This window comes from Molossus molossus, unplaced genomic scaffold (genome assembly GCF_014108415.1).
Source record: "Molossus molossus isolate mMolMol1 unplaced genomic scaffold, mMolMol1.p scaffold_m16_p_6, whole genome shotgun sequence".
Taxonomy (NCBI): Eukaryota; Metazoa; Chordata; class Mammalia; order Chiroptera; family Molossidae; genus Molossus; species Molossus molossus.
In genome coordinates, this window is record NW_023425399.1 from 11,404,661 (window position 1) to 11,429,614 (window position 24,954).

Sequence of the window (24,954 nt, forward strand, 5' to 3'; positions counted from 1 at the left end):
CCGTGGGAGTGGCTCTCTTGGAGTTGTACAGGGCACTGTGCAATCTTATGTGGCAGGCAGCCCCCGGTGAGGTCACGAAGGTGCCGCCCTACTTAACTGCCCTGGGGTCCCAGACTGGGGGGTCCCTCAGGGGTCTGGAAGGACGTCCTGGAGGAGGTAGGAATGGAACTGGGCTGAGTACCTGGGTCTGGCCAGGTGTCAGCAGGAGGGGACAGCGGTCCAGGCGAGGAGCAGCTCGTGGGACATATAGAGGCAGAGGAGTGGTAGACGAGCCTGGAAGAGGGCGGCTGGGGTCCCTGCAGTGACAGGAGCCCAGGCAGCAAGGACAGTGCCCCCCCTCCCCACCCCCCACCCCCAGCGGGCTGAGGAGCTCATTCTCCGGGAGCTGTACCGGCTCTGCCAGAACCAGCCCGCCTTTGAACTCGTCGCTGCCCTTCCACCCAGGCTGCTGGACAGTCTGTCAGCCCCTGTCTGGGCCCCAGACCTCTGGGGGTGGGGGTGCGTTATCACCCATATTTGCCAGGAAACAGGCCCAGAGAGGGAGGAGGGAGGAGGCTTCCCGGGCTCCCACAGTGAGTTCAGAAGCAGGAGTAGAAGCCGACTCCTTGCCTCCGAGGTCAGTGCTCCATCCACCTGCTCCCCTCCTCTCCAGTAGCGCCCTTCGTACCCCTCACTCACCTCTTCCCGCCCCCGCTCCATCTGCACGGAAAGGACCAACTTTGAAACCTTTCATCTCCTTGCTGGCCCCTTCCCAGGGCTCCTCAGATGTGGGTGGTGAGGAGCTTGAGAGAGGTCCAATTTAACACCATCAACATTTACCCAACTCCTCCTCCGTGCCAGGCCCTGAGCCAGGCCTGGGGATGCCACCAGACGACTCAGCCAAGGGCAGAGCTGGAGAGGAGACCCCAGTCTGTAGAGACAAACATGGAAAAGGGGGCCAGTGAGAGGCTGTGGGAGACAGAGGGGACCTCACAGGCCACGTGCCCAGAGCCTGGCTTGTATCCCAGCTCCCTAGTTCTGAGGGTCATGGACTCAGCCAATACCTATGCATTGAGTCATGTCCAGCACCGCTCCAGGAGGTGCGGAAACAGTGTTGACAAGACCCTGTCCCTGCCCACATGGACTTTGCCTTCTCCTGAGACAGTCAACAAGTGGTTAAAAGGGATCATTGCTTATAAGAGATATGACGAAAATAAACAGGGTAGTGGGATAGGGAGGATGGGGGCCACTGGGAGCTACTTGGGATTGAGTGGTCAAGGAGTTGACAAATAAGCAGAGGTCATAATGATAAAGAGAGAGCTAAGCATGCAAAGATGTGGGGAAGCACAGGTGCAAAGGTCCTGAGGCAGGAAAAAGCTTGGTGTGTTCCTGAAAATGAAGACATAAAGTGATATCCTGGGCCGTTTGGCCTAGCACAGTGGGTGCCTGGGAAATTCAGAAATGCAGATATAGAGTGATTTTTCTGAGTCCTTGCACTGGGGAGAGTGGAAGATGCCACAGAGTGTTGCATTTGTGCCTCAGAAGCTCTTTTACTTGTTGTACAGATGAAGAAACTGAGGGTCAGAGAGGAGAAGTGACTGGTCTGATGTGACTCACCTTGAAAGGGAAAGAAATGGGGCTTTAACACATGATTGTCGGCTTCTTGCCTCCTGCCATTTCACCTTGCTTGTTACTCTCTTTGTGGTTAATGCAGTGCCCAAACGTGTGCCACGCCTTCCCCTGTGCAGAGGCACAGAGATGGGCCAATGGGAAGACTGGACGCCATGTGAATGACTCTGGTGACAGATCTCGGTCTGGGTGGGCTTGGGCTGAGGCAGGGGCTTGAGAACGAAGGAGCTGCAGGAGGGACGAGTGCTCTTGCAGGAGAAGAGATGTGAACACAGGCTTCCCCCAGGTGGCCCCGCAGGGCCAAAAAGGATGGGGTTGGAATAGGAAGAGGGCACTCCGGGGTGGAGTGATGGTGAGGGCCAGGTGGCAGGGACAGAATCACAGGGCCAGGAAGTTAAGTTCAGGAGCAGGGAAATCCGCTGGATGAGCTCCCGTGAGAGGGTTGGGAGATGAGGACAGAGGGGACAGGCTCTGAAGGACCTTGACGTTTAGCCTTAGGCAGTGGGAAGCCTTGGAAGCAGGGGGAGGAGAGTGCTCAGAGGGGCCCATCTCTGGAATGGGCAGCCTTGCAAATAGACTGTCCATTTACCAGCCCAGCCACGTGAGTCTCCTCCGAACATCAAAAACAGGAAAGCGCACACTGGCCCAGAGGGAGAGCACGCTGAATGTGCTCCCAGCCCTCCACAGTGGCTGCGGCTCAGTGTACGTGGGGGTCCCAGCTCCGTTGTAGAATTGTGGGGAAATCACTGCACCTGCTCCAGGCCTCAGTGTTCCCATCTCTAAAATGGGCATCATGGCAGTACCTGCCTCATTCATTTCTTTCAAATGTGGGTATCAAATGTCTACTGTAGATCAGGTTCTTGCTCCGTGCTCCGGGGCTGGAGGGAGGATTGTGTGTTTGGATAGTACCATTTTTCTCAGTGGTCTGCAACCAGTACTAACCACATACAAATTTCTAGGCATCGTGTGTGGGCTCTGTGTGCCCTTTGAGTGTGTGCCTTAAGAGGGGTGGGGGTAAGAGGGAAAGAGCCACAAACAGGGTAGAGTGAGCAGAGAGAAGTTACTTGATTTGAGGGGCAGCCCTTTCATATCTAAAGAGTCCCCCACACTAGTAGCTGGAGTAGGATCTGCAGGGTTCAGCCTGCCGGGTGTATATGTACATAAGCGCGCACACAGGAGCACGCCAGAGCCTGCAGACTTCATGATCATCACGCCTGTGTGTACTAGCTAGTCACCTGTATATGCGGTGTCCGAGACCACATGCACACCCAAGCCAGGAAGCAGTACCCTCCCCACTCCCCCACCCTGACCTGGGCCACAGGGACGTTCCGTGATGTTTTTAGCATATGGGAGCTGGTGGGTATACCTGGCTGGCCCTTAGGAGGGTGCTCTGGGACCTGGGGCTCTGGGCAGACGTGGTCTGGGAACTTGGTTCTGCCACCAACCAGCCCTTTTGCCCCAGGGCTAGGCACCTGGCTTCTCTGCGCCTCAGTTTCTTCATCTGTAAAATGGGAGGGTTGATGACAGTACCTGAGAGGATTTGAGGAGCTTAAGCAAGTAAAGCCCTTACCCAGGCCTGGCACAAAGTCTTGCTTGGCAAATAAAAATAAGGGCTAGTTTGGACATCATGCGGCAGGTGCCCAGTGCTGTTATGTGTTTTCTTGGTAGTCACTTGTCTCATTTCACAACCAGCCTGTGAAGTTGGTATCATCATCATCATCATCTCCATTTTTAAGAGGAGGAACCTGAAGGAAAGAGAGATTAAATGACTTGCCCAAGGTCACACAGCTAGGTTTCAAACCTAGGCAGATGGGCAGCAGACCTGCACGCCTGACTCCCACTCCCAGGCCTCCCTTGCACACACACACACACACACACACACACACACACTAGCTGGCACTACCCCCCTCACTGCGCTCTTCCCCCCACGCCTGCTCTGGCTCCCCTTCCTGCTCTCCAGGTCCTGGAATGAGAAGCAGGATGGTGAGATTCGAGCAGAATCTTCTAGACCCACGGGTGCCTCCTATCCTTCTCAGGCCTCTTGGCAATTCTCCAACACCCATACATGGTGCCTCCCACCCCCAGGCACGCAGACCACACACTGGTCGGAGGGACTTCTGTGTACCCCTCGCCAGACATTTCTGAATAATAATTAGAACAACAATAGTTCTCACGAAGTAATTTTCCTGGAACTCAGCTAGGTACCTTATCCCCCAGCTGGGCATTGAATCCTGCCAACAACTGGCCAGGTGGGATTATCGTCTCCATTGTGCTGAGAATTGGGCTCAAAGATGGTTGTGACTCACCTGGGTCATCCTGGACCTGGATCCAGACTCAGGCCTCTGAAGCCTTTGCTCTTCCAGCTGCAACGCAGTATCTCACAGACACACTCACACTTTCCTCCCACAACGCAGACCAGACTCACAACTCATGCACCTACACGTGTGGCACGCAAGCCTCTCCCCACCCCCGTGTTTGCCAGGCCATACTCCTGGCCACATGCCGTGCCCAGCCCCCCTCCCACTCACTCCCTGGCTCCCTGAGCTGGAACAAAACCACCTGGGCTCAGCCAGCCACGCTGACCTGCAGCCTCAAGTCCTCAGCTAGTTAATAGCAGCCCTTCTCCCTGGCCTTGGGAACAGCTGCCTCCACTTAGATTCCAGCTCCCCCTTTCCCTCTGGGAGGGAACAAAAGAGAAAAGCTGGGTGGGGGAGGAGGGAGAGGAGGAGGGAGAAGAGAGGAGAGTGAGCAGAGAGGCGAGGAGAAGCCATGAGGCGTGGGCATCCTCCCACGAGCCCTGCCCCGCCCTCGGGAGCCCCAGGCTGTCATCCCCTGGCCCTCTCCTGAAAATGCAGGAGGAGGTCTCCATCCATCCTTCCAGCTGAGCCAGCACCCAGAGTCTGGTTCTACCTTCTTGGGACGCAGACATCTGACAGGGCCAGGCTGGGGGCCAAGGGACCTCCACGCTCTGCAGCTTTGGATGGGTCAACAAGCCAGAAAGAACTCTGGGTATAGAGTCCCAGACTTGGGTACAAATTCCAATTCTGTGACAGTCCCTGTGCAACCTTGGACAGGGTCATTGTAAGCCCATATGGCACTTTTGAGAAGACACTCTGGGTGAGGACATGACTTGGCAAGCAGGACACTAGCTGGACTGCACCCCCCCTTTTCCCCCTTCAGCCTCCTACCTTTGTGCAGGACACAACCTTCAGATCCATTCTTGGCAGCCTTAAGCTCGGCAGGTTTCCTCTCTGGGCCTCAGTGTCTTCATCTGCAAAACGAGGAGATCCTATCAGCCCACGGGATGCCAGGCAGGGACCTCATTCCTCGCGTTTGCCCCTTTGTCCCCGGGGCCCAGTGCAAAGCAGCACAGAGAAGGCACTCAGTTGTTAGGCATAAAGAAAGGAGTGGAGAGATGTCTTGGGAAAAGCAAGCTGCAAACTGTTAAGTGCTGTACCTGTGACAGGAAGGATCACCTTGGTCTGAACCTTCCCGCGCACTGTAGGAGGACCAGGAGGACCTGGGCCGGTCAGGGGCGAGGAGGTTGTCGGCTTAGCACTTTAGGGACAGGAAAAAGCATGAAGTGGGGACTCGGGAGACTGGCTGTAGTGCCCACTACAGCCAGATACACAGCCCTTTGCAGTGAGCCACGAGCCTGCACTTCCTCTACCACTTGTGGCTCTGTTGGTTGGAGCGTCGTCCCATATACTGAAAGGTTGTGGGTTCGATCCCCGGTCAGGGCATGTACATAAGACAACCAATCAATGTTTCTCTCTCACATCAATGTCTATCTCCCTCTCTCTCTCTCTCTCTCTCTCTCCTCCCCTCTCTAAAAATTAATAAGCATATCCTCCGGTGAGGATTAAAATTAATTTTTAAAAAAAGAATAAGGGCTGTCACCTTTGCCCAGATCTGTGCGTCACCTCCTCCAACCCACACCAGTGGGAGGCGAGTATGAATAACTCCCTTTTCCAGACAAGCACACAGAGGCCAAAGAGGTCCAGTGACTTATCCAAGGTCACACAGGTGGAATAAGTAGCAGTGGACTACTTTCAGACCTGTGTAGTCCCACTGGGTATCATTATCCCCATTCCACAGATGAGGAAACTGAGGTGCATAGAAGTTTGGTGATGCAGCCAAGGCCCCACTCAGGGGTCATGTCAGGGTTTGGGGCCCCCAGCAGGGGTGTTTCTGGTGTCCTCACCTCCCTGGGCCTCAGTTGCCCACTCTGGGTGGTGGGGTGAGCGCCCGTTTCTCCAGCCTGGGGGAGGGGCCAGGGCCTGGGGCTGAGCCCCGCCCACCAAGCGGCTTTGTCCTGCAGCACAAAGAGCCCTTGCTTGGCATTCGAGGCCTTTGTGCGCCGCGCAGCCCGGCGGCACCCCCGCCTGCGTTATCAGCGCAGGAAGCGGCGGCCAGCGCTGGCGGGGCCTCTCTGGGCTGCCGCCCGAGACATGTGTTGGACACGGGCCTTTCAGGCCTGGAGCTGCCACACAAAGGCTGGGGAAGAAGGCGGAACAAAGGGCTTTTTCACTGGGCAGCTGAAAAGCCGCAGATTAGTTCCTGCGTGCTGTGCAGGCAGGGCAGGAGCGGGGGGAGCCGGCTGTTCCCCGAACCCCAAGATACAGCAGCACAGCCCAAGTCTCTGCTCCCAGGCAGCCAGAGAGCCCACCCCTTTGGCCCTGCTCAAAATTCCTCTTGGCCCCCAGAACACACCAAATCCCTGAATCCCGTGCCCTGTGTGTTCCGCCCGGCTCTCGCCCACTCCCCAGTCCTAGCCATGTTGCGCCATTTTCCGGGTCCTGAATAGCTCTCCCCGCGGGCTGTTTCCTGTCCCTGCCCGATACAGTCCCCCTCAAGCCCAATTCCAGGGTCACTGCTGGCGGAAAGCTAAGAAGTGAATATCCAGCAAGTGCTAACTCTCTGTCAGCACAGTGACTTGCCCACTTCCAGCGCTCGCGACACCTGTTTGCCCAATTACCCAGCTGGGGAAACTGAGGCCCAGAAAGACTGAGGGCTGCCAGTGGCCACACAGCACGTACCCAGTGAGGCTGAGACGCAAACCCAGATCCCTTTCCACTCTTCCTCTGTGGGAAAGAGTTTCTCTGCTCCTTGTGTCTCCCAGGCAGCTGGTCCCTTTGGGGGGGTAGGGTGGGGTGGAGTTGGGGGGTCATGGGCACAGGTTCCAGCTGGTGCTTGGGCACCTTCAATCAGCCCTGCCCTACCTCCATCAGGTACGCCATTGACCGAGACTCAGATCTGGACCAGATCTTTGATATCGATGCGGACACGGGTGCCATCGTGACGGGCAAGGGACTGGACCGTGAGACCGCCGGCTGGCATAACATCACGGTGCTGGCCATGGAGGCAGGTGAGCTGGGGGACGGGGCAGCTGTGGAGGGGGTGGAGACTGAGGAGCAGGGCGGAGGCAGGCAAAGAGGAAGGAACGGGGCAAAGATGGAGGGTGGGAGGGATGCAGATGCCAACGGGCAGGAGCAGAGAGACGTGGGAAGGACCCCAGGCCTAAAGAGCAGGGCCAGTTTGGAAGTTGCTGTTCTCCCTCGGCATTTACTGAGCACCCAGTGCATACCAAGCCGTTTGAGAGGCTGGGACACAGCCTGAGCAAGACAGACAAGCTTCTGTGTGCATTGGCAAAAGCTAGCCCATCAACAAACAGAAAGGGCATACATCTTGTCCAGGGAACGGAGAAAGCAGGGGACAGGGGTGGGAGGAAGGGAGCATTGTTTCTCTTAGGAGAAGGCCTCTCTGAGAAGGAGACATTTCAGCAGAGACCTCAGTAAATAGGGAGGCGTGCCCACGTCGGAGGGAAGAGTGTCCCAGGCAGAGGGAACAGCCAGTGCAAAGGCCCTGAGGCAGCGGTTTTCCCAGTCTGTTGGAGGAGCAGCAGGGAGGCCGGTGTGTAGTGAGGGACAGAGTGGCCAGCCTTTGTAGGGTCTTTGGCCTTTACTCCAGAGGAGGTGGGAGTGGTGGAGGTTGAGCAGGGCAGGGCTGATGCCTGACAGGTATCTCTGACCGCTGCGTTGAGGCTGGACAGCAGGGGCTCGGCCAGAGCCAGCGGGATGGTGCCAGGGGATGAGCTGGTGGCCTGGCCCAGGGCAATAGCTATGGAGGAGGCGATAAGTGATCAGTTTTGAGAGACGGGTGAAGAGAGAGCCAACAGGACGTGCGGATGGGATGATGGGGAACGAAGAGATGGGGAGAGGTCACGGAGGACTCCAAGGTGCTCGGCTCGAGTTTCTGGAAGAGTGAAGTGTGTGTGTGTGTGTGTGTGTGTGTGTGTGTGTCACATGCACACTTTGATGCAGCTGGGAAGGAGTATGAACTGGGAGAGAAGGGGGTGGCCTGAGACATGGGGTCCAGATAAGGAAGGCCACAGAGATGAGCTCAGAGCACTGGGATTCCCCGAGCCCCAGGAGAAGGGGCAGCTCCGGCCTCCTGGGCAGCCACAGCCAGGCTACCTGGACCTGCTCCCCCGACTCCCACACCCCGGCAGCCCTCAAGCCTCCGAAACCAGCACAGCCGCCAGTCAGCATCATGACAACAGGGATACCTGGTGTCCGAGCCTCAGGCGGGCGAAGTTCCAGGTCCCCGCTGCACCTCCTAGATCCCCAGCCTCTGCCGCCTTCCCTTCCTGCGGCGCTCTCCCGCTGTGCAGGCCCACCAGCCCCTCTCAGGGCTGGGGCCCAGGAAGTCCCCAGGCTGAAGTTCCCTTCGTCTCTTTCAACTTCAGTTTAAAAGAAAATACAAAGCTGGCTCAAACCTCAGTGCCTGCTGCTCCCAAGCCTTTGAATCCACTTCGCCGCCACCGCATGAAAGGGAGAGAACAAAGGTGGCTGGAGAGGAAGTGGCCGCTGGACTGGGGGGAGACAGCTCCCCCTCCTTGCCTCCCTGACCTTGCTCCCTGGGCAGCCAGGGGCACTGGCCTGGCTGCTGCAGACATGCCTCCTGTCCCTTCCCACAGTTACATCTCCTCCAGCCGCCTGTCGCACTGCTTGATGTCTCCCCACAAGCACATCCCCTCCGGGGCTAAGCACTGTGCTTCTGCCCAGGGGGTCCCTTGCAGAAAGCAGATAGAGTAACATACAAAGTCTGCAAGAATGCGGGGGACTCTCCCCCGGGACAGTTTACAATGTTTACCGAATATATGTTCGGGGCTAGTTGCTTTCTAGGGTGTACTTTTATTGAATCATAATCTCTAACAGATCAGTCCCCATTTTACTATTAGGGAAATCGAGGCTCAGAGAGTTAGGAGACTTGCCCAAGTATGTGCAGGGCAGAGCTGGAATTTGGACCAAGTTTGCTTCCCAGTTTCTACCATAGCATTGCTGTGTGGACACCCCTTTCCTGGTACTCGCTGCTCTCTGAACCCCACCCCTGTCTTACCCACCAGTCCCCAAAAAATGACCATGGGGAAGAGGAAGACTGGCCACTGGGCTAGGGATACCCCCCCCACCTCTGAGCTGCATTCCACACCCTGCTGACCCTCACCAGGATATGAATCAATGGGGAGAGGAATGGTTTCCACTTCGCAGTGCTGGGGGGAGGATTAAATCGGAAAATGCATGGAAAGAACAGCCCAGTACTTAACAAGCGCTCGGTTAGTGGCACCTGTGGATCCTGACTGCACGTGACCCCAGCACCAACTCCGAGCCAGGCCCTGCACAGTGAGTGGGCGTTGAATCCTCCCACCTAAGAGGGGTCCGTTCTGCTGTTACCCCCAGTGTGTGGAGGAGGAAACGGAGGCTCACAGAGGTGAAGGCATCTGTCCAAATTTCCAGCCCCAGCCTGTCTGACTCCAGAGCCCAGCTCCCACCCAGATGCCCCTCAAGTCTAAGTCCTCAGTACTGGGCATGAAGCCAGGTGTGTCGCAAAAAAATTCACCCACTCCAGCTTCCTGCCATCTCGGAGACAAGAACAAAATTATCCCCACGTTGCAGATGAGGAAACAGGTTCGGGGGGAACAGCGAAGGCCCCCTGAGCAAGGTCACAGGGCAAGTCCCCGGGCCCAGGGCTCCACCCCTGCCTCCTGCAGCCTGCTGGGGCCCCAAGGGCAATGCCAGTGGGCCGACCCTCCTGCACCCTCTGCAGAAGTATCCATTTGACTTCCACAGAAGCAAGGGATGCTCAAGGGGTAACCACGGCCCTGCCTGCTCCGGGTGTAACAACATAAGGTGACAAGAATCAGAGGGGAAATATTTATACACAGCGGCGGAGCTTTGCTGGCCCCTCGGAGAGAGCGGCGCTCGGGCGGGAGCCGCCGCCTGTCATACCGGATTACCTCTAGACTCCCAAACCACTTAGTATGCTGTCTCCCCTCTCCATTCTGCCCATGCCGACGCTCCTTCCCTGACATTATCTTTAACGTTTTGTAATCATGAAATATTAATGACCGATATTGAATTTAAAGTACAATTTGTGTCTGGATCCTTCGGTGGAAAGGGCAGTTGTAAAGGGACAGACTTCAAAGAGACTGGGGTGGGGACAGCGCTGGGGTTGGGGGTACGAGGGGCTGCTTCCAGCTCTCTCCTCCAGGCTCAGCAGGCCCTAAGCTGGTCTGGAGGGGTTGGCATCCATGCCCAGGAGAGCCAAGCCTTCACCAGCTTAGCCAGAAGCCTCCCCATCCAAGTCACCCCCCAGGCCAAGGCACACCTTACAGCACCCTGATTTTCCTTCAGACCACAGAGCATGTTTCATGACTTCTACATGTATTCGTGGGAGCATTTAATCTCTCTTCCCCCGGAAACAGTACCTTCCGGGAGGGCAGGGTCTCGTCTGCGTCTGCAGCATCCACAGCGGCCAGGCGCCTAGATGTGCATAAATACGTAGTGACTGAGCCGCTGAATGGGCTTGCCCACCAGTTAGGACGGAGGGTAGCAGGAGGGAGAGGAACTGGTTCCAGCTGCCTGGCTCCAGCTGTGTGAATCTGAGCAGGTCCCCCCTTCTCGTTGCCTTGGTTTTCCCATCTATAAAATGGTTCTGTACCGGGTGCTGGTTGGGGTAATAACTGTTAATGCTAGCCCTCTCTGTCTACTTGAAGCTTACGATCTGCCAGACGGCACGCTGAATGCTTTCTATCACGCCGAGTGCTTTCTATAAGACATCTGGTGTCGTGAACATTAGAAATCACGCACGTAAGGTGCCCGGCACAGTTCCTGACACACGGTAGATGCTAGTCACAGCCAGAGAAAGACTCTGAGGGGAGAGGGGATGTTGCAGATGATGGACTCCGGCCTCCCCACCCCTACCCCCACCCGGTTTCATAACTGGGGAGCCTGAGCCCAAGGACAGGAAGCAACTTGCCCAAATCCACTGACGAGGTGGCTTTCTTACTCCCAATCCATTGCCCCTTGGGAGGACAACAGAGGTGGACCTCAGGGGCTGACGGAAGGAGCAGGGATGGGGTGACGCACTGCGGTGGGTTTGAGTAGCAGAGAGTACTTTTTCCTCCAGGGACAACCCCACACACACAACGCACCATGTCTACCCTCAACCCGTGTTTCCGAGGTCCCGGTACTCACCGAGCAGGGTTGGGCACTGAGATCCGGTGGTAAACAGGGAGTTCCCAGGTGGACAGGAGATAGACATGGCAACAGGGAGTGGAGGTGAGGGGCAGTGGGCACTAGGGAGGAACAAGAAGGGACTTGCCCAGCCAGAGGGAAAGGGGCAGGAAGGCTTCCCAGAGGAGGGGACATCCGAGTTGGGTCTCCAAGGCTGAGGAAGCCTTTCTGCGCAGAAGGGGTGTTGGCCGCTCCCGACAGGAAGGTCACAGCCCGGGGGCCCAGGAAGTCCACGGCCCACTCTGAAGGGCCACGCTGGGTGTGCCCGGGGCGGGGCCGGAAGACGGCCCAGAGGGCCAGGCCAGGCGAGCACGCGCGCTGGGTGTCCTGTGAGGAGCGGACAGTTCCTGGAGACAGAAGAATGACATAGTCAGATATTCGGTCCCCAACATCCACTCAGGTTCAGACGGGAGGGCAGCCAGGAGGGGACCGGCCTGGAGCAGGACAGATGGGAGGCTGTCAGAAAGACCCAGGCCTGGCTGTGCGCTGGGCACGCGGGCAGGGCCAGGACAGGAAGAAGCAGCGCAGAGAGGCTGGGAGCGGGCAAGAGGCTGGCACAGCCCGGCATGGAAGGGGCCTCTTTGGGAGGCAGCGAACTCCCCGTCACCAGAGGCATGTAAATCCGGCCCGGGCTCCCCTTGGACTAGGTAACTTCCGGCATCCTCTGCCACCTCACTGCCTACAGATGCCGACGGGAACAAAGATTGTGTGACATCCATAGAGTCTCAGTAGGACAGCCCAGAACTTCAGGGCCAGCTCAGCCCCAGGGAGGAAACCTTTCCCCACAGCCCCGATTCTGGGGCCCCCACTTCACCCAGAAGCCCTCCCCTGCCGTTTGGAGGACTAAACTGCACCCCAACAAGGTCAAAGCCTCCAATCTCCCTGGGGAAGCCAAACAGATAGCTCATCCAAGTCCCTGAGAGACAGAGGGGCACCCGAACCTCCCACTTCTCCCGGAGATGAGTGTGGACAGGGCAGGAAGAGCACGGAGTCCACTCGTTGACAGTCCTGACACCCCCTCCCCTGGAGCACCCCACCTGCTCACCCAGCCCCCTCACCGTCCTGCCTGCTTGTCTTGGCCGACTGGTAATTGGGATGATAAATCTTCCTGCCCAGCTGGCCAGCTCTAATCAGAGCCTGGTGTTTTCGATGCAATTTAATTCCTTTGGGAAGAGGAGGGGCTGGGAGATGATGGAGAAGAGGCTTTGGGCTCTGCTCCTGCCCCCCCCCCAATAAGTGAGCAGGAAGGAGGTACCTTTGAGCTGCCCCGCTCCCTCCTCTCCCAGCCCCCCTCCCCACTCTCACTCCCCACCTCTCCCCCACTCCCGCAGCCGGCCTCTGTCTCTGGGCTTCTCCCTTTCTCTGACAGCCAAGGAGAACTTCCAAGTCCTACTCCATTTGTTTTACTGATGAGAAAACCTCGGTCCAGAGACAGAGTCGTGTGGCACACGGGTGCTGGGGTTACAGCCAAATTCTGCTGACTGTCTAGTGGGGGAGGTGGATGAGGAGCCAGTTCAGCAAGAAAAGCACAGGGGGTGTTGGACATGTGCTTGGAGAGAAATAAAGCAGGGGAGGGAGTGTCCGGTGGGATGGCAAGGGACACATTTAAATAAGGTCATCAGGGCAAGGCTCTCCGAGAAGACATCTGGGCAAAGACCTGAAGGAGGGAAAGGAGAACGCTTGAAGAAGAGCCAAAGGGAGACAGGGCTGAGGGACAAGGCCAGGGAGGTGACAGGAAGAGCCCATGGGGCCTTGTGGACATGTGGGACTTGGACTTAGACTCTGATTGCCCAGGACTGAGGCAGTCAAGGAAAGCTCCCAGGAGGAGGCAGGGACATTTGTTTGGGACCTGGAAAACAAGCAGGGCTCAGACAGCTAAAGATGGTAAACTCTCTCGTCGGAACCAGACCCGGGTTCGAATCCCGGCTCCATTGATTGTTCCTTATGAGACCTTGGGCAGGTTCTTTTCCTCTCTAAGCTGTTTTTCTCATCAGTAAAACAGCTATAATACTAGTCTCTACTGGCCACAGTGGTTGATAGGATGCAATGAGGCAGCACAGGCCCTGGACACAGCAGGTGCTCAGTGTATGTTTGCTGGGGTTCTTCTGGGAAGGGGCACATTCCTCGTAGTGCCCCCGCAGTCTCCAGGCCAGGCCCCATCTCTTCTTCCTTCCCCAGAGGCCCCCAGCCCTTCAAGCTCAGTTTGGTTCAGATACTAGGTGAGTAGCTGCCAAGGGTTGGGGTCCTCCTTGGAGGAAATCCAGACCCATTATCTAGAGCCAGCTCCCACCACAGTGCCTTTGCACATGCTGTTCCCACCCCCTGGGACACTCTCCCATCCCCTTCACCTGATTGGTTTAACAATGGGTTCACGTTACTTCCTGGTTGGATCTCAACCTAAAGGTCACTGACTCCGGAGAAACACCCCTGCGCCCCACCAGGGCGGGACTTCCTGCTCCACACTCTCACAGCTCCTGAACTTTTTTTTACCTCTCATCTTTTTCATAGTCTGGAGAAATGTCTGCCCCTGCCACTAGACTGAGAGACCAAGCTGGTCTTGTTCACTGTTGTGTCCTTGGGACAAAGAAGGTGCTCAATCCATAATTGTCAGCAAAAACCAGAAGTCTCGGCTCCAAATTGCTCAGTCAACCCTCTGTCTGTTAAACACAAGGGACTCTGGGGCCAAAGTGTAAGAGACCCACCCGCACTGCACAGCCATTCTCTGCCCCGAGTCTGAGCTGCTCAGCCCCTCAGCCCCCCAGGGCGTCACCCCCACCTCCCAGACGAATGGGGAGCCAGCACAGGGAGGAGGCACCAGGCCGAAGCACGTTTAATTTTAATTTAGGAATCGCTAAGGCTGTAGGCCTGCTCCGCTCTGGGCTGTCAATCAGGCTTCCTCAAGGCTGCATCAATTAGTTTAAAAATATTGAATGTAATTTTGCCTGACACAACATATTGCAGCTACTGCAAAATATAATTTATTTTAGAAGAAGAAATAATTAAACTAATTTGCATGTCAGTCAGCTGAACTGAGATGCCAAGTTGGGGGGGGACATGGAGGATCTGTCCCCTGGTGAGGGCACCCGCTGCTGGCCATTGGGTGAGGTCAGTGTGGGCCTGGGTCTGAGCAATTTGGACAAATATCCAGGCAGCTACAGGGCCCACAGACACTGTATCGAGACCGAGCACTGGACCTGGAGTCCGGAGATTTAGCACCCAAACCAGCTCTACCGCTGACTTGCCTGTGGCTTTGGGCAAAGTCCTGCCCCTCTCAGGGTCTCAGTTTTCTCATCTACAAAATGGGTTTAACAAGACCTCCTTAACAGGTTGTTTCTAGGATGAAATGATTTCAGAGATTAAGTTTATTATAAATTGGAAAGTTCTACACAAAGGTGAAGACTACTGAATGGATGGATTCTTTGTTTTATACCAGAAACATTTAAGGAGGTAAAAGTATGAATTATTATGATTATCAATTCTTATAAATGATTCTAACCTTGATTAGGACCACTCCAGAGGAAGTCAGTCAGAGGTGAGACACAGGCTGGGCTCCCCCACATGCAATTCACCCCAGGGCAGCGGTTGGCCACCCATCAGTGACCAAGCCTTGGGCATCTGTGTGTTTTAAAGACTTCCCAGGAGACTAATGCACAGCCAGGCTGGGGACCACTGCGATATCAAGGGCACTGGACCCTGACTTTGGGCTGGCCCACAAGCTCCGGGGTTCCAGGCCAGCCCCCAATTCTGGGGTCCCTGGGATAAGCTTTGCAGGTGGTAACCTTGGCAATATAGAGGCTCCCCCCCCTGAGGGCTTATTCAGCTGCCCCACCTCTTAGATCTGAGACCCTGGCTGGTGCCAAGGGGTTCAGGGCTTTCCCAAGAGGTGACCTGGGGCACTTTGAAAGAGGGCAGAAAAACCACAAAATGGTAATTATGCGGGATGAAGAATGTGTTAACTAACCTTACTGTGTAAACATTTCACAATCATGTATCAAATCATCGCACACTGTACACCTTGAACTTACACCATGTTATGTGACAATTATATCTCAATAAAGCTGGAGTTTTGTTTTTTTTTAAAGAAGAGGTAGGAGATGCCAGCAGAACTCAAAGAAATGGTGCCATACGGGAGCCTCTCCAGCTGTGGACCCAGGGTGGCAGCCCAGTGAGGGAGGAACTTGTCCTGAGGTCTCCTTCCTGCCTGTCCACGGGACTCCGTCTCTCCGTCTAGTCCCTGCACCGCCCCCACTGCAGGGGAGGGTGCCCAGGAAGGGCATTCAGGCCCTGGCCACCCCCCTACCCTCCCTCTGCCTCAGCAGGGAGAGAGGTGCCTCTTCCTGGCACTGGGCCTCACCCTCCCCGACTCCAGAAAGCACCCTCCATCTGTCTGTTTAAGCTTTCCAGCACCACGCTCTTAAAAATAACGGCTCACCCAGCATCCTCTGTCACGACTCCCATCTCTCGCCCCTGGAAAGACCCCTCTAATCGCTGAAGCGGCAGATCTGGGTGAGCTGAGAAGATAAGGTGCCCCTGCCTAAGGGGAGCTCCAGAGAGGGGTCGGGGTCTGAGTTAATTAAAGACTCATCCCCCCTCCTTTCCCCGACGCCCAGGAGGTGGCTGCACCTGCCTCCCCGTCTCCATTTCTCTCTATCAACACACAGCAGCTGCAGTCCGCATGCAGCGGGCCCTGAGTTCAGAGGAAGAGGCATCCGACCAGTCCCACTCCCCCCAAAACTCACGGGGCTCCTGGCTGCCTGGAAGCTTCCAGGCTGCCTCCAGATTAGGTCCCTGCCAGCCCCCAGAGACCCAGGATCGAATCACTGCCTGGAAGGGGGAGTTTCCCTCCCAGAGCTTGGCCCTGAAGAGCATGTCAGGGATGGACGCACGGCTGAGGTCTCTGAGGACCGGGCACCACTGAGCACTCAGAGGTCTGGGGGGGCAGCCAGAAAGGGCCAACATTCTGGGTATTGCTCAGAGAGGACAGTCTGGGATGAGGTGTCCCAACATCCTAGTGACTTGATGCCACTGCTGAACAGCCCCTTCCAGGGTGTTTGTTTATTCCACAAATCCTTATGTAGCAACTTGCTGTGTGTTGTAGACACAGTTTCAAGGGCTTTACAGAAACTAACTCAGTCTGTCCTCTTAACCTACCCATGTTTACTACACCCCCTTTTGCTGGTGAACAAATTGAGGCACAGAGAAGACAAGTGACTTGGCATGGGTCACACAGCTACCAAGTGACGGAGTTGGGGTCAGAACCGCTTGGCTCCAGAGTTCTGGACCTTAACCACTATGCTCCGTTCATTTTCCAGCTGTGGAAACTGGTGTCAGAGAAGGGACAGTCTTACCCAAGACCCAACACTGGCATTCGAACCTCTGTCCATTTAAATCCTTCCAGGTTTCATTCATTTGTTCAACAAACGTATTAGAACCTACTATGTCGTATCCCACAACACTCAGGGCCGGGGGAGTAACACCATGAGGCTGAGACCAAGACCTACTTCTCAGGATTGGGTCTTAAAAGAGCAGAGATTTGGGGTTCAGCTGCCAGCTGACCAAGTCTTTAAGCTCCTCCATGTTTGAGTTTCTCTTCTGAAACATGGGCATATAAATTGTACCAAACCACAGGTTTTCTCCAAGGGTACCTGAAATAATGGGCATGAACGCTCCAGCTGCCGTCTCTGCGCACGATGGTGATGACGTGGAGCTGGACAGCCATGGTGGTGTGGCTGGAGGCGGGACGGGTGGTGATGTGACAGTGGTGTGGGTGACAATGGCGGGGTCATGTTGGGGCTGGTGAGGGTGGTGGAGTGAGGGTGGTGGTAGTCATGGCCTTACTGTGTGTGATGTGGTAGAGGTGATCAAGGTGATGGTGGTGGCGATGCTTCTGATGGTGATGGTCTAATAGTGATGGTAACAGGTGTGGGGATGGCACTGGTGAGGGTATAGTGATGAGGATGTGATGGTGGTACTGATAGTTATGTCGGTAGAGGTGGCATTGAGAATACTAACAGTGGTAGAGGTGATGATTTAATGGTGGTAGTGGTAATAGTAATGCGATATTGACAGTGGTGATGGTGTTGGTGATGGCGATGGGTGGTATCGGTGATTATGGTGGTGAAGGTTGCGATGATGATGCCAGTGGTGCTGATGCTAATGGCAGTGGTGGTGGTGACAGTGATGGTGTTGTTAACCCACTTATGCCAGGTGTCCTCAGTCCTGGTCCTCGTACCAGCCTGAGCAACCCACAAGTCTCTCAGTGTGACCCCACTGCCCGATCTTGTCCGGCAGCAGGTGGGGGTTGTCAGGTCCCCCACTCGATGCCTCTCACCCTCCTCCTGTGCTCTTGTTACAGACAATCATGCCCAGCTCTCCCGGGCATCCCTAAGGATCCGAATCCTGGATGTGAACGACAATCCCCCAGAACTGGCCACACCCTACGAGGCAGCCGTGTGTGAGGATGCCAAGCCAGGCCAGGTACCACCCAGGGGCTGGGGCTGAGGGTTGCTGCCAGGACTGGCCAGGGGCTCCTGTACCCAGGCCCAGAGTGAGCTTGGCCTCACATCAGCCCCCTGCGCCCTCCTCACCCTTTAGCTCATCCAGACCATCAGCGTGGTAGACAGAGACGAGCCCCAGGGTGGGCACCGCTTCTATTTCCGCCTGGTGCCTGAAGCTCCCAGCAACCCTCACTTCTCTCTGCTCGACATTCAGGGTGAGTTACCTCTGAGCCCCCAAATCCTAGGGCGCATGGAGGGAGGAGCCTAGCTTGACTGCCTTCTTTCCACATTATTGGTGGAGAGGCTGAGACACCCAGAGAGCCAGTGTTGGGTCCAGGGTCACACAGAAAGTCGGGGCCAAGCTGGAGCTATTACCCAGCCCAATGGCCACACCCTGCAGAACAAGCAGGGGGTAGGTGGCCCAGTGGAGGGGGAGCATCTCAAGGGTACAGGTGGTAGATGGAAAGATGAGCCATCCAAGAGGAGTGGGTGGGCCAGAGGACCGGCGGAAAGAGCCTCGGTCTAAGTGAAGGTTGAAATAACCCTATATGTACACATCCCTGCCCTTCCATTTAAAAAGTGCTTTATCTCACCTTGCTCTTTGCATCCTTGCAGCCCTCGGGGAGGTGGTTTCCTTACCACTCCCTCCATTTTTCAGGGATGAAACTGAGACCCTAAGAGGGTAAAGGACCCACCCAGGGCCTACAGGGAATCAGTGAGACAGGTTCAAACCCTGTCTCAGATCCCTTACACTTCCTGCCTTAGTTCACTACTTTGAAAGGAAACTGCCCGCCCAGCCTGAGCTGATCCCACTGTGAAACGTGCCCCAGCAAGTTCCCGAGAACCTAAAGTCTGAACCTTTGAGGAATAGACTGAGGGAAGGAGGCGGTCAGTGGACTTGGGTCCCTGTCCAGGCTCAGTTGGTGGCTCTCTTGCAACTCTGGCAAGGCCGGCACGTCTGTAAGCCTCAGTTTGCATCATCTGTACAGTGGGGGCTGAACATGTCTGCACCTCACGTGGCTAGGTCGCTCCCAGGGGATGAGGGCTACCGAGGTATATGATTAGTACCTAGAACATGGTATTCCCTTCATTCGGCCATTATTTATTGAGCATTGGTGTCAGGCCCTGTTCTAGGCCCTGAAAATACAGTGGCAAACAAAATAAAAGCCCTGCCCTTTGGAGTTAACATTCTAGTGAGGGGGAAATGAATCAAATGAATAATGTGTTGGGGATGGTAAGTGGCTGTGTGTGTGGGGGGGGGGGGGGATAACGTAATAGCCACAAGAGTCTGGACTTTGTTTTATTCAATGCTGGCCCCTTAGGTGCCCACAGCAAGCAGTGTCTCACACCTAATAGGTGTTCAATAAAATGTATTAAACACAACAGGGGAAAATAAACCAGGGTAGGAATAGAAGCTAATTTAAATAAGGTGGTCTGGGAAGGCCACCTGAATGAATGAGTAGTGAGTAGGGCTCCGAAGGAAATGAGGGCCTGGGCCGTGCAGGCAACTGGGCAAAGAATGATCCAGGTGGATAGAACAGCAAGGGCAAGGTCCCTGCGGTGGAAGCAGGCCTGGAAGAGGAGACCTGTGTGGTTGGAGTGAGTGAGTGACCGGACCAGATGTCGACAGAGAGGGGCCAGGGGCCAGAACATGTTGGATCCTTCTGACCCTGGAATAAGTCTGGGATCCCCCCCAGGACCTTTACACCCCTTCCCCCCAAAGGGAGAGACCTCAGTGGCCTCTGAAGCCAGAGCCCCCTGTATTTCCAGGAGCCATTAAAAAGAGTTCACACCTAGTGCACTTCAGAAAGGACACTGGGCTTAAGTCACCTGAGCACGACCCTGGAGCTGGGCCCTGGAGCCCCTGCTGTGCCAGGCTTTAACCCCTTAGTGGCCTGACTGTGTCAGAGTCAGGGAGTGCCTGGGGGAAAGGCTGAGGCCTCAGGAAAGGACTTGGGGGGCTCCGAATCATGGTTCTTTAAACCTTCTTTGGAAGTGACAACCAGAATAGCCCTGCCTTCTCATGATTCCAGTGGTATCCTCAGCTGGCCTCTGGAGACACAAATAGCCCCGGCTTGACCTTTCCAAATTCATGAGTCTTTCCAGCCCAAGGGGCCTGGGGTTCTGCCCCGAACGCCTCTGTTTGACTGGAGGCCACCAGAGCTTCCATCTGGTGGGACCACCTGGTACAAGCCCTGGGAGCACGGCAAGGCCTCCTCCTCCTGTGCCCCAGCCCCTTCCCACCGTGTGCCAAGCCCCCTCCTCCTCACCGTATAAATATCCGAGGTGACAAACGGCTACCCCAACCCATCTGTTTCTTTGTACAAATTTGTAGCCAGTTTGGAAACGTGATTTATAAATATTGCTTTTGCAGCCAGGGACTGACACTGATATATGTCAGGCCAGATGGATGGATGCGGCGTGGGCGTGGATTCCACCTAGAGGTTTGGGGTAGGGGTCTGGGCTGGCCGGGGCTTTCCCAGCTGAAACCAGCCGCTGCCCCGCAGGGCAGCTCAGGGCCTCAGGGACAGTGCCCGGGGATTCCCTCTTGTGGGGTGAAGGAGTGGCAGGGACCAGAGCTCTCAAAACATATGGCTCCATGGCCAAAGACAGCCACCCTGGGAAACAAACAATCCTCTTCTGTCCTCTGTTCTTGCTTGGAAATTTGAGGCTGAGCCAGAGCCAGCCACTCATTTTTCAAACCTGTCTAATTCTCTGTGCCTCCACTATGGCTATTATCTCACACTTGACACACACAATGGCTTCCGAACTGCTCTTCGACAGCCACCTTGTATGTGACATTAGAAACCTCCTCGGCGAGAGTACAGGCTCAGCAGGGGCAGGGACCGTGTCTGTGTTGTTCACTGCTGTATCCTCAGGGGCGAGAATAGTCTGACACGTAGAGGGTGCTCCATTAGTATCTGCAGTCGAATGAACGAATGATATGTCACTAGGTCGCTTCTTTGCTTAAAACCCACCAATCCACAGCCCCCCATTGCTTTTAAGAAAATAACCCAAATTCCTTACCACGGCCTCTAATACTTTCCATGATGGGCCCCTGCCTCCCCCTCCAGCCTCATGTTGGTTCACTTTAGCCGTCACCCCCTCTCTGCTTTCAGTTCCTTGAGTGTATTATGCTGCTTCCAGCCCCAGGGCCTTTGCATGGGCTGGTCCCTCTCCTTGCACTCATCACTCAGCGTTCAGCAATAACATCACTTATTCTAAGATCTCCCTGACGTCCAGACTGGGTCAGGTCCTCTTGCAGGTGCTCTTCCTATACTTTTCCTCATTAGCCCTCACCATGGTTTGTAATTGCAGACTAAATTGTGGGTCTATTTGATTCGTATTTGTCTCTCACGTTAGAATATAAACTCAGATCCAGCACTATTGGTTTAGCTCTCCATGGTTTCCCCCCAGTGACTAGCATGGTGCCTAGCACATAGTAGTTACTCCATAAAGATTTATTGGATGGATGGGTAGAAGATGGATGATGGATGGATCGATGGATGGATGATGGAAGGAAGGAAGGATGGATGGAGGATGGATGACAGATGGATGACGAATGGGTGATTTGGGGTGGATGGAAAAGGTCGCTATGCCAATAATTCACTGGATAAATTCAGGTAAGTCACCAACGTCCACATACATAAAATGGCGATAATGTCACAACTCTTGGTTTAAGGCAGTGGTTCTCAACCTTCCTAATGCCGCGACCCTTTAATACAGTTCCTCATGTTGTGGTGACCCCCAACCATAAAATCATTTTTGTTGCTACCTCATAACTGCAATTTTGCTACTGTTATGAATCACCATCGGAAATATGTGTTTTCCAATGGTCTTAGGCGACCCCCGTGAAAGAGGCGTTCGACCCCCAAAGGGGTCGCCACCCACAGGTTGAGAACCGCTGGTTTAAGGCTTAAACATTACTATACGTTTAGAGTATCCACACAGTCCTTGATGTGTAGAGAGCATGCAGTACCTGCAGAGGCGTCCCCCACCATTCCCTCCCCCCTCCCCCGTCTTCCTCCTGCGCCTCCTTTCTTCCCCAGGGGAAGGCAGATGTCACAGCTGGGGTTGGCTCACCCTTTGACAGGAGGGCTAGAGTTCAAGCCAGAGCTCAAGGAACTAGCCAAGGACCCCAGAAGTTATCCAAAAAGTCGTGGTTCATTCAAACGTCGCTCTTCAAGTGTGGCTCAGGGCCAGCAACGAGACAGGCACACACTAATGTAACGCAATGTGACAAGGGCTAACACAGAAGTGTGCGCAGCGCCTGCGTGGTCAGAGCAGAGAGAGGGAGTCATAAATCCTTCCTTCCCGGGGAAGCGGAGAAAGGAGGCCACAGAAAGGAGGTGACATTTAGCTGGAGCATGACGGATGAGGAATTTGCCCGGGCAAGGAGGTGGAGAGGGTGTTCCGTAGAGCAAGAAGTTGGTGAGCAAAGGACAGCACAGCCTAGACAGAGAGAGGGCACACGGCGCAGCACCCGGAACATCGGCGGGGCACGAGGAAAAGAACAAGCAGCATTTATGGTGAATTTCTGTGTGCTGCCAACTGTTCTCAGGGTTATGCATGCATTTTACCATTTAATCCTCACACCTACGTGTTTCTATTTTCCTCAGTTACAGATTAGGAAACTGATATCCAGAGAAGCTAACTTTCCCAGGCTAGTAAATTGTTGACTTGGCCTTATTTTTAACATTTTTGTGGAAATTTCCAAGTGGGTGTAAAAGTGGGTAGAATCATATCACGAACCCTCCTGGGCCCATCACATGGGCTTCAACCCATGACCAGTCTTGTTTCAGCTGGGCCTCTAGTCCACTTCCTAGATGTGCTCAAGGTCACCCAACGCCCTCCAAGGGCTCTTTACCCCGCACTGTGTCCGGTCTGGGGGAAGCCAGGACTGGGGTCCTGAACTGGGGGCTACAGAGAGGAGACTGGGTTAACCAGGGCCACAGAGGCTGGGAAAGGGACCTAGGCCACCAAAGTCAGAGGTAGTGCGACCAGCTGAAGACTTCAAGGGCAGGGAGGAGGACTCAGGAAGGCAGGGCCCCTCCTGCGGAGCTGGCTGTGAAGGCTGGTGACGGTGGCCAGTTGGGCTCTGAGTACTTCTATACCACCACGCTGGCAGCCGTCAAAATGATCGAGGCTCAAGGATGGCCCGACCCATACAAGAGAGCTGTAGAGGAGACAGAAAGGCCAGGGGAAGTGGGCGCCACACGACGTAAGCCCTTGTTCCAAGACCAGACACCCACCCCGCAAGGCCTGCCTGGCATTCCTAACAACAGCCTCCAGCAGGGCACTGAGTGCCTGTTAGTTCACCATCCTCTCTGGCCACGTGGTTTAAAAAATAGGAAGGAGGTGGGTGAGGAAGCGTTGGCATGATCGGGTCCCTCATCGGGTCCTGGCGGTCATGCCCCAGCCCCCTGGGCTCAGTCTCTTAGACTCTTGACAGAACGTTTCTTCAGCCAGAGGCAGGTGCCGCCAGTGTCCACAGTCTTTTCTGATGGCCAGGACTTGTCAGGGCCCAGCAAGCCACAACCCAAGGGCCACAGGTCCCCAGGGTCAGGATGTATTGGGCAGCTAGGGTGGAATCTGGAACAAAAACAAGCTGCTGAGCCCTGGCCAGTTTGGCTCAGTGGTTGGAGTGAGAGCCTGCGGTCCAGAGAGACCCTCGGTTCGGTTCCCGCTAAGGACACGTACCTCGATTGCAATTTGTCCCCGGCCCTGGTTGGTCGTGCGGGTGGCAGCCACTCTGTGTCCCTTCACGTCAATGTTTCTCTCTCTCTCTTCCTCTCTCTCCATCCCACTCTATCTGAACAAAAAATGGAAAAATGTCCTCGGGTGAGGATAAAAAAAACAAAAAACAGGCTGCTGAGACAGATGGGGGGTTGGAGGGGAGACATAGCCAAGGTCAGGACCTTGGCCCAGCTAGGGACCGACCTTGGAATAGCTTGACTAAGAAAAAGAATCTTGAGACAGCTGGGGAGAATCTTGGGACAGCTAAGGTCAGAATTGTAGGCTGTGTGGCTGGGGACAGGGTCTTCGGGCAGCTGGGGGCAGAATTTGGGGACTGTTGGTAACAGAATTTTGAGAGATGGGGTAATAGACCCATAGGTCAGCTGGGAGGCTGTAGCCTGGGGCATAGGGAGGCAAGCCCCAAGGTGGAATCAAGCGGCGGCTGGGACAGGGAAGCTGACCCTGGACCCCAGGTCATGTCCCTCCTTCCCCTGACGCAGACAACACCGCCGCAGTGCACACGCAGCACCTGGGCTTCAACCGGCAGGAGCAGGACGTGTTCTTCCTCCCCATTCTGGTGGTGGACAGCGGGCCGCCCACGCTGAGCAGCACAGGCACCCTCACCATCCGCATCTGCGGCTGCGACAGCTCTGGCGCCATCCAGTCCTGCAACACCACGGCCTTTGTCATGGCCGCGTCCCTCAGCCCCGGCGCCCTCATCGCCCTCTTGGTCTGTGTCCTCATTCTAGTTGGTGAGTCTACCGAGAGCCACCCGCATCCGACTGGCCCCATCCCGGGGCCCTGGATTTCCTTCCCTGGTCGTCCCCGTGGGCCTCAGTTTCCCTCGCCATCCACAGAAGGGCTGGCCTGCATGCTCCCGTAAGAAGTCTCCTCAGGACGGAGCAGCCCCTCTACCAGGTCCACATGGTGTCCACCCCACCTGAGACTCACGTTGCCCGGCGCTCAACACAGCCCAAAGTCTCTCTAATTTTTAAAAACTAAGCATATTTTTAAAAATTCTTTCTTGTATGTTGTCCTCTTTTATTCTCTATATAAGACTTTTAGTAAAGGGCTCTTGTGAACCTCAAAACCATTCAGCCAGGTGTATCATCCCCATTTTTCAGATGAGGAAACTGAGGCTCAGAGAGGTTGGGTGCTTGCATAAGGATGCAGTTAGTCCTGTGACCTGAAATCACGTCTTTGCACCCTGTGTTCCCTGCTCCTTTACCCCACCTGCTGTGAATCTAAACTGCGGGCAAAACCTCGGGGCAGCTGGGGCAAAATCTTATGAATTTGGGGTCCAAATTTACTCTGATGTCAGTTCTACCAGCAGTCCATTGAACCCCCACTGTGTTCCCAGTGAAGAGGTCAAGTTCCAGGAGCTAAACTGGATTCAAGTGGCCATAATGCCACTTGTCACCCTGGCAGCAAAAAGGCCTCATCTCAGTCCTGATTGTTGGACTTCGCGGAACAGCCAGAGGTGGAGGAACTCAAGAGAGGTCCCTGTTGCAGATACCGGCTTTGCTCAGTTCCCTGGG

At 55.2% G+C, this 24,954-nt stretch overlaps 1 protein-coding gene across 1 annotated transcript in view; it reads left to right on the top strand.

Moving 5' to 3' along the window:
- The window catches only part of CDH22 (cadherin 22), a 68,595-nt gene that overhangs the window by 40,824 nt on the left and 2,817 nt on the right, over positions 1 to 24,954 (top strand). Inside the window, exons 7-10 of the mRNA XM_036245158.1 lie at positions 6,840 to 6,976; positions 17,539 to 17,660; positions 17,778 to 17,895; positions 23,917 to 24,168. Coding sequence (XP_036101051.1) covers positions 6,840 to 6,976; positions 17,539 to 17,660; positions 17,778 to 17,895; positions 23,917 to 24,168 — 629 coding nt within the window. The remainder of the gene's footprint in view (positions 1 to 6,839; positions 6,977 to 17,538; positions 17,661 to 17,777; positions 17,896 to 23,916; positions 24,169 to 24,954) is intronic.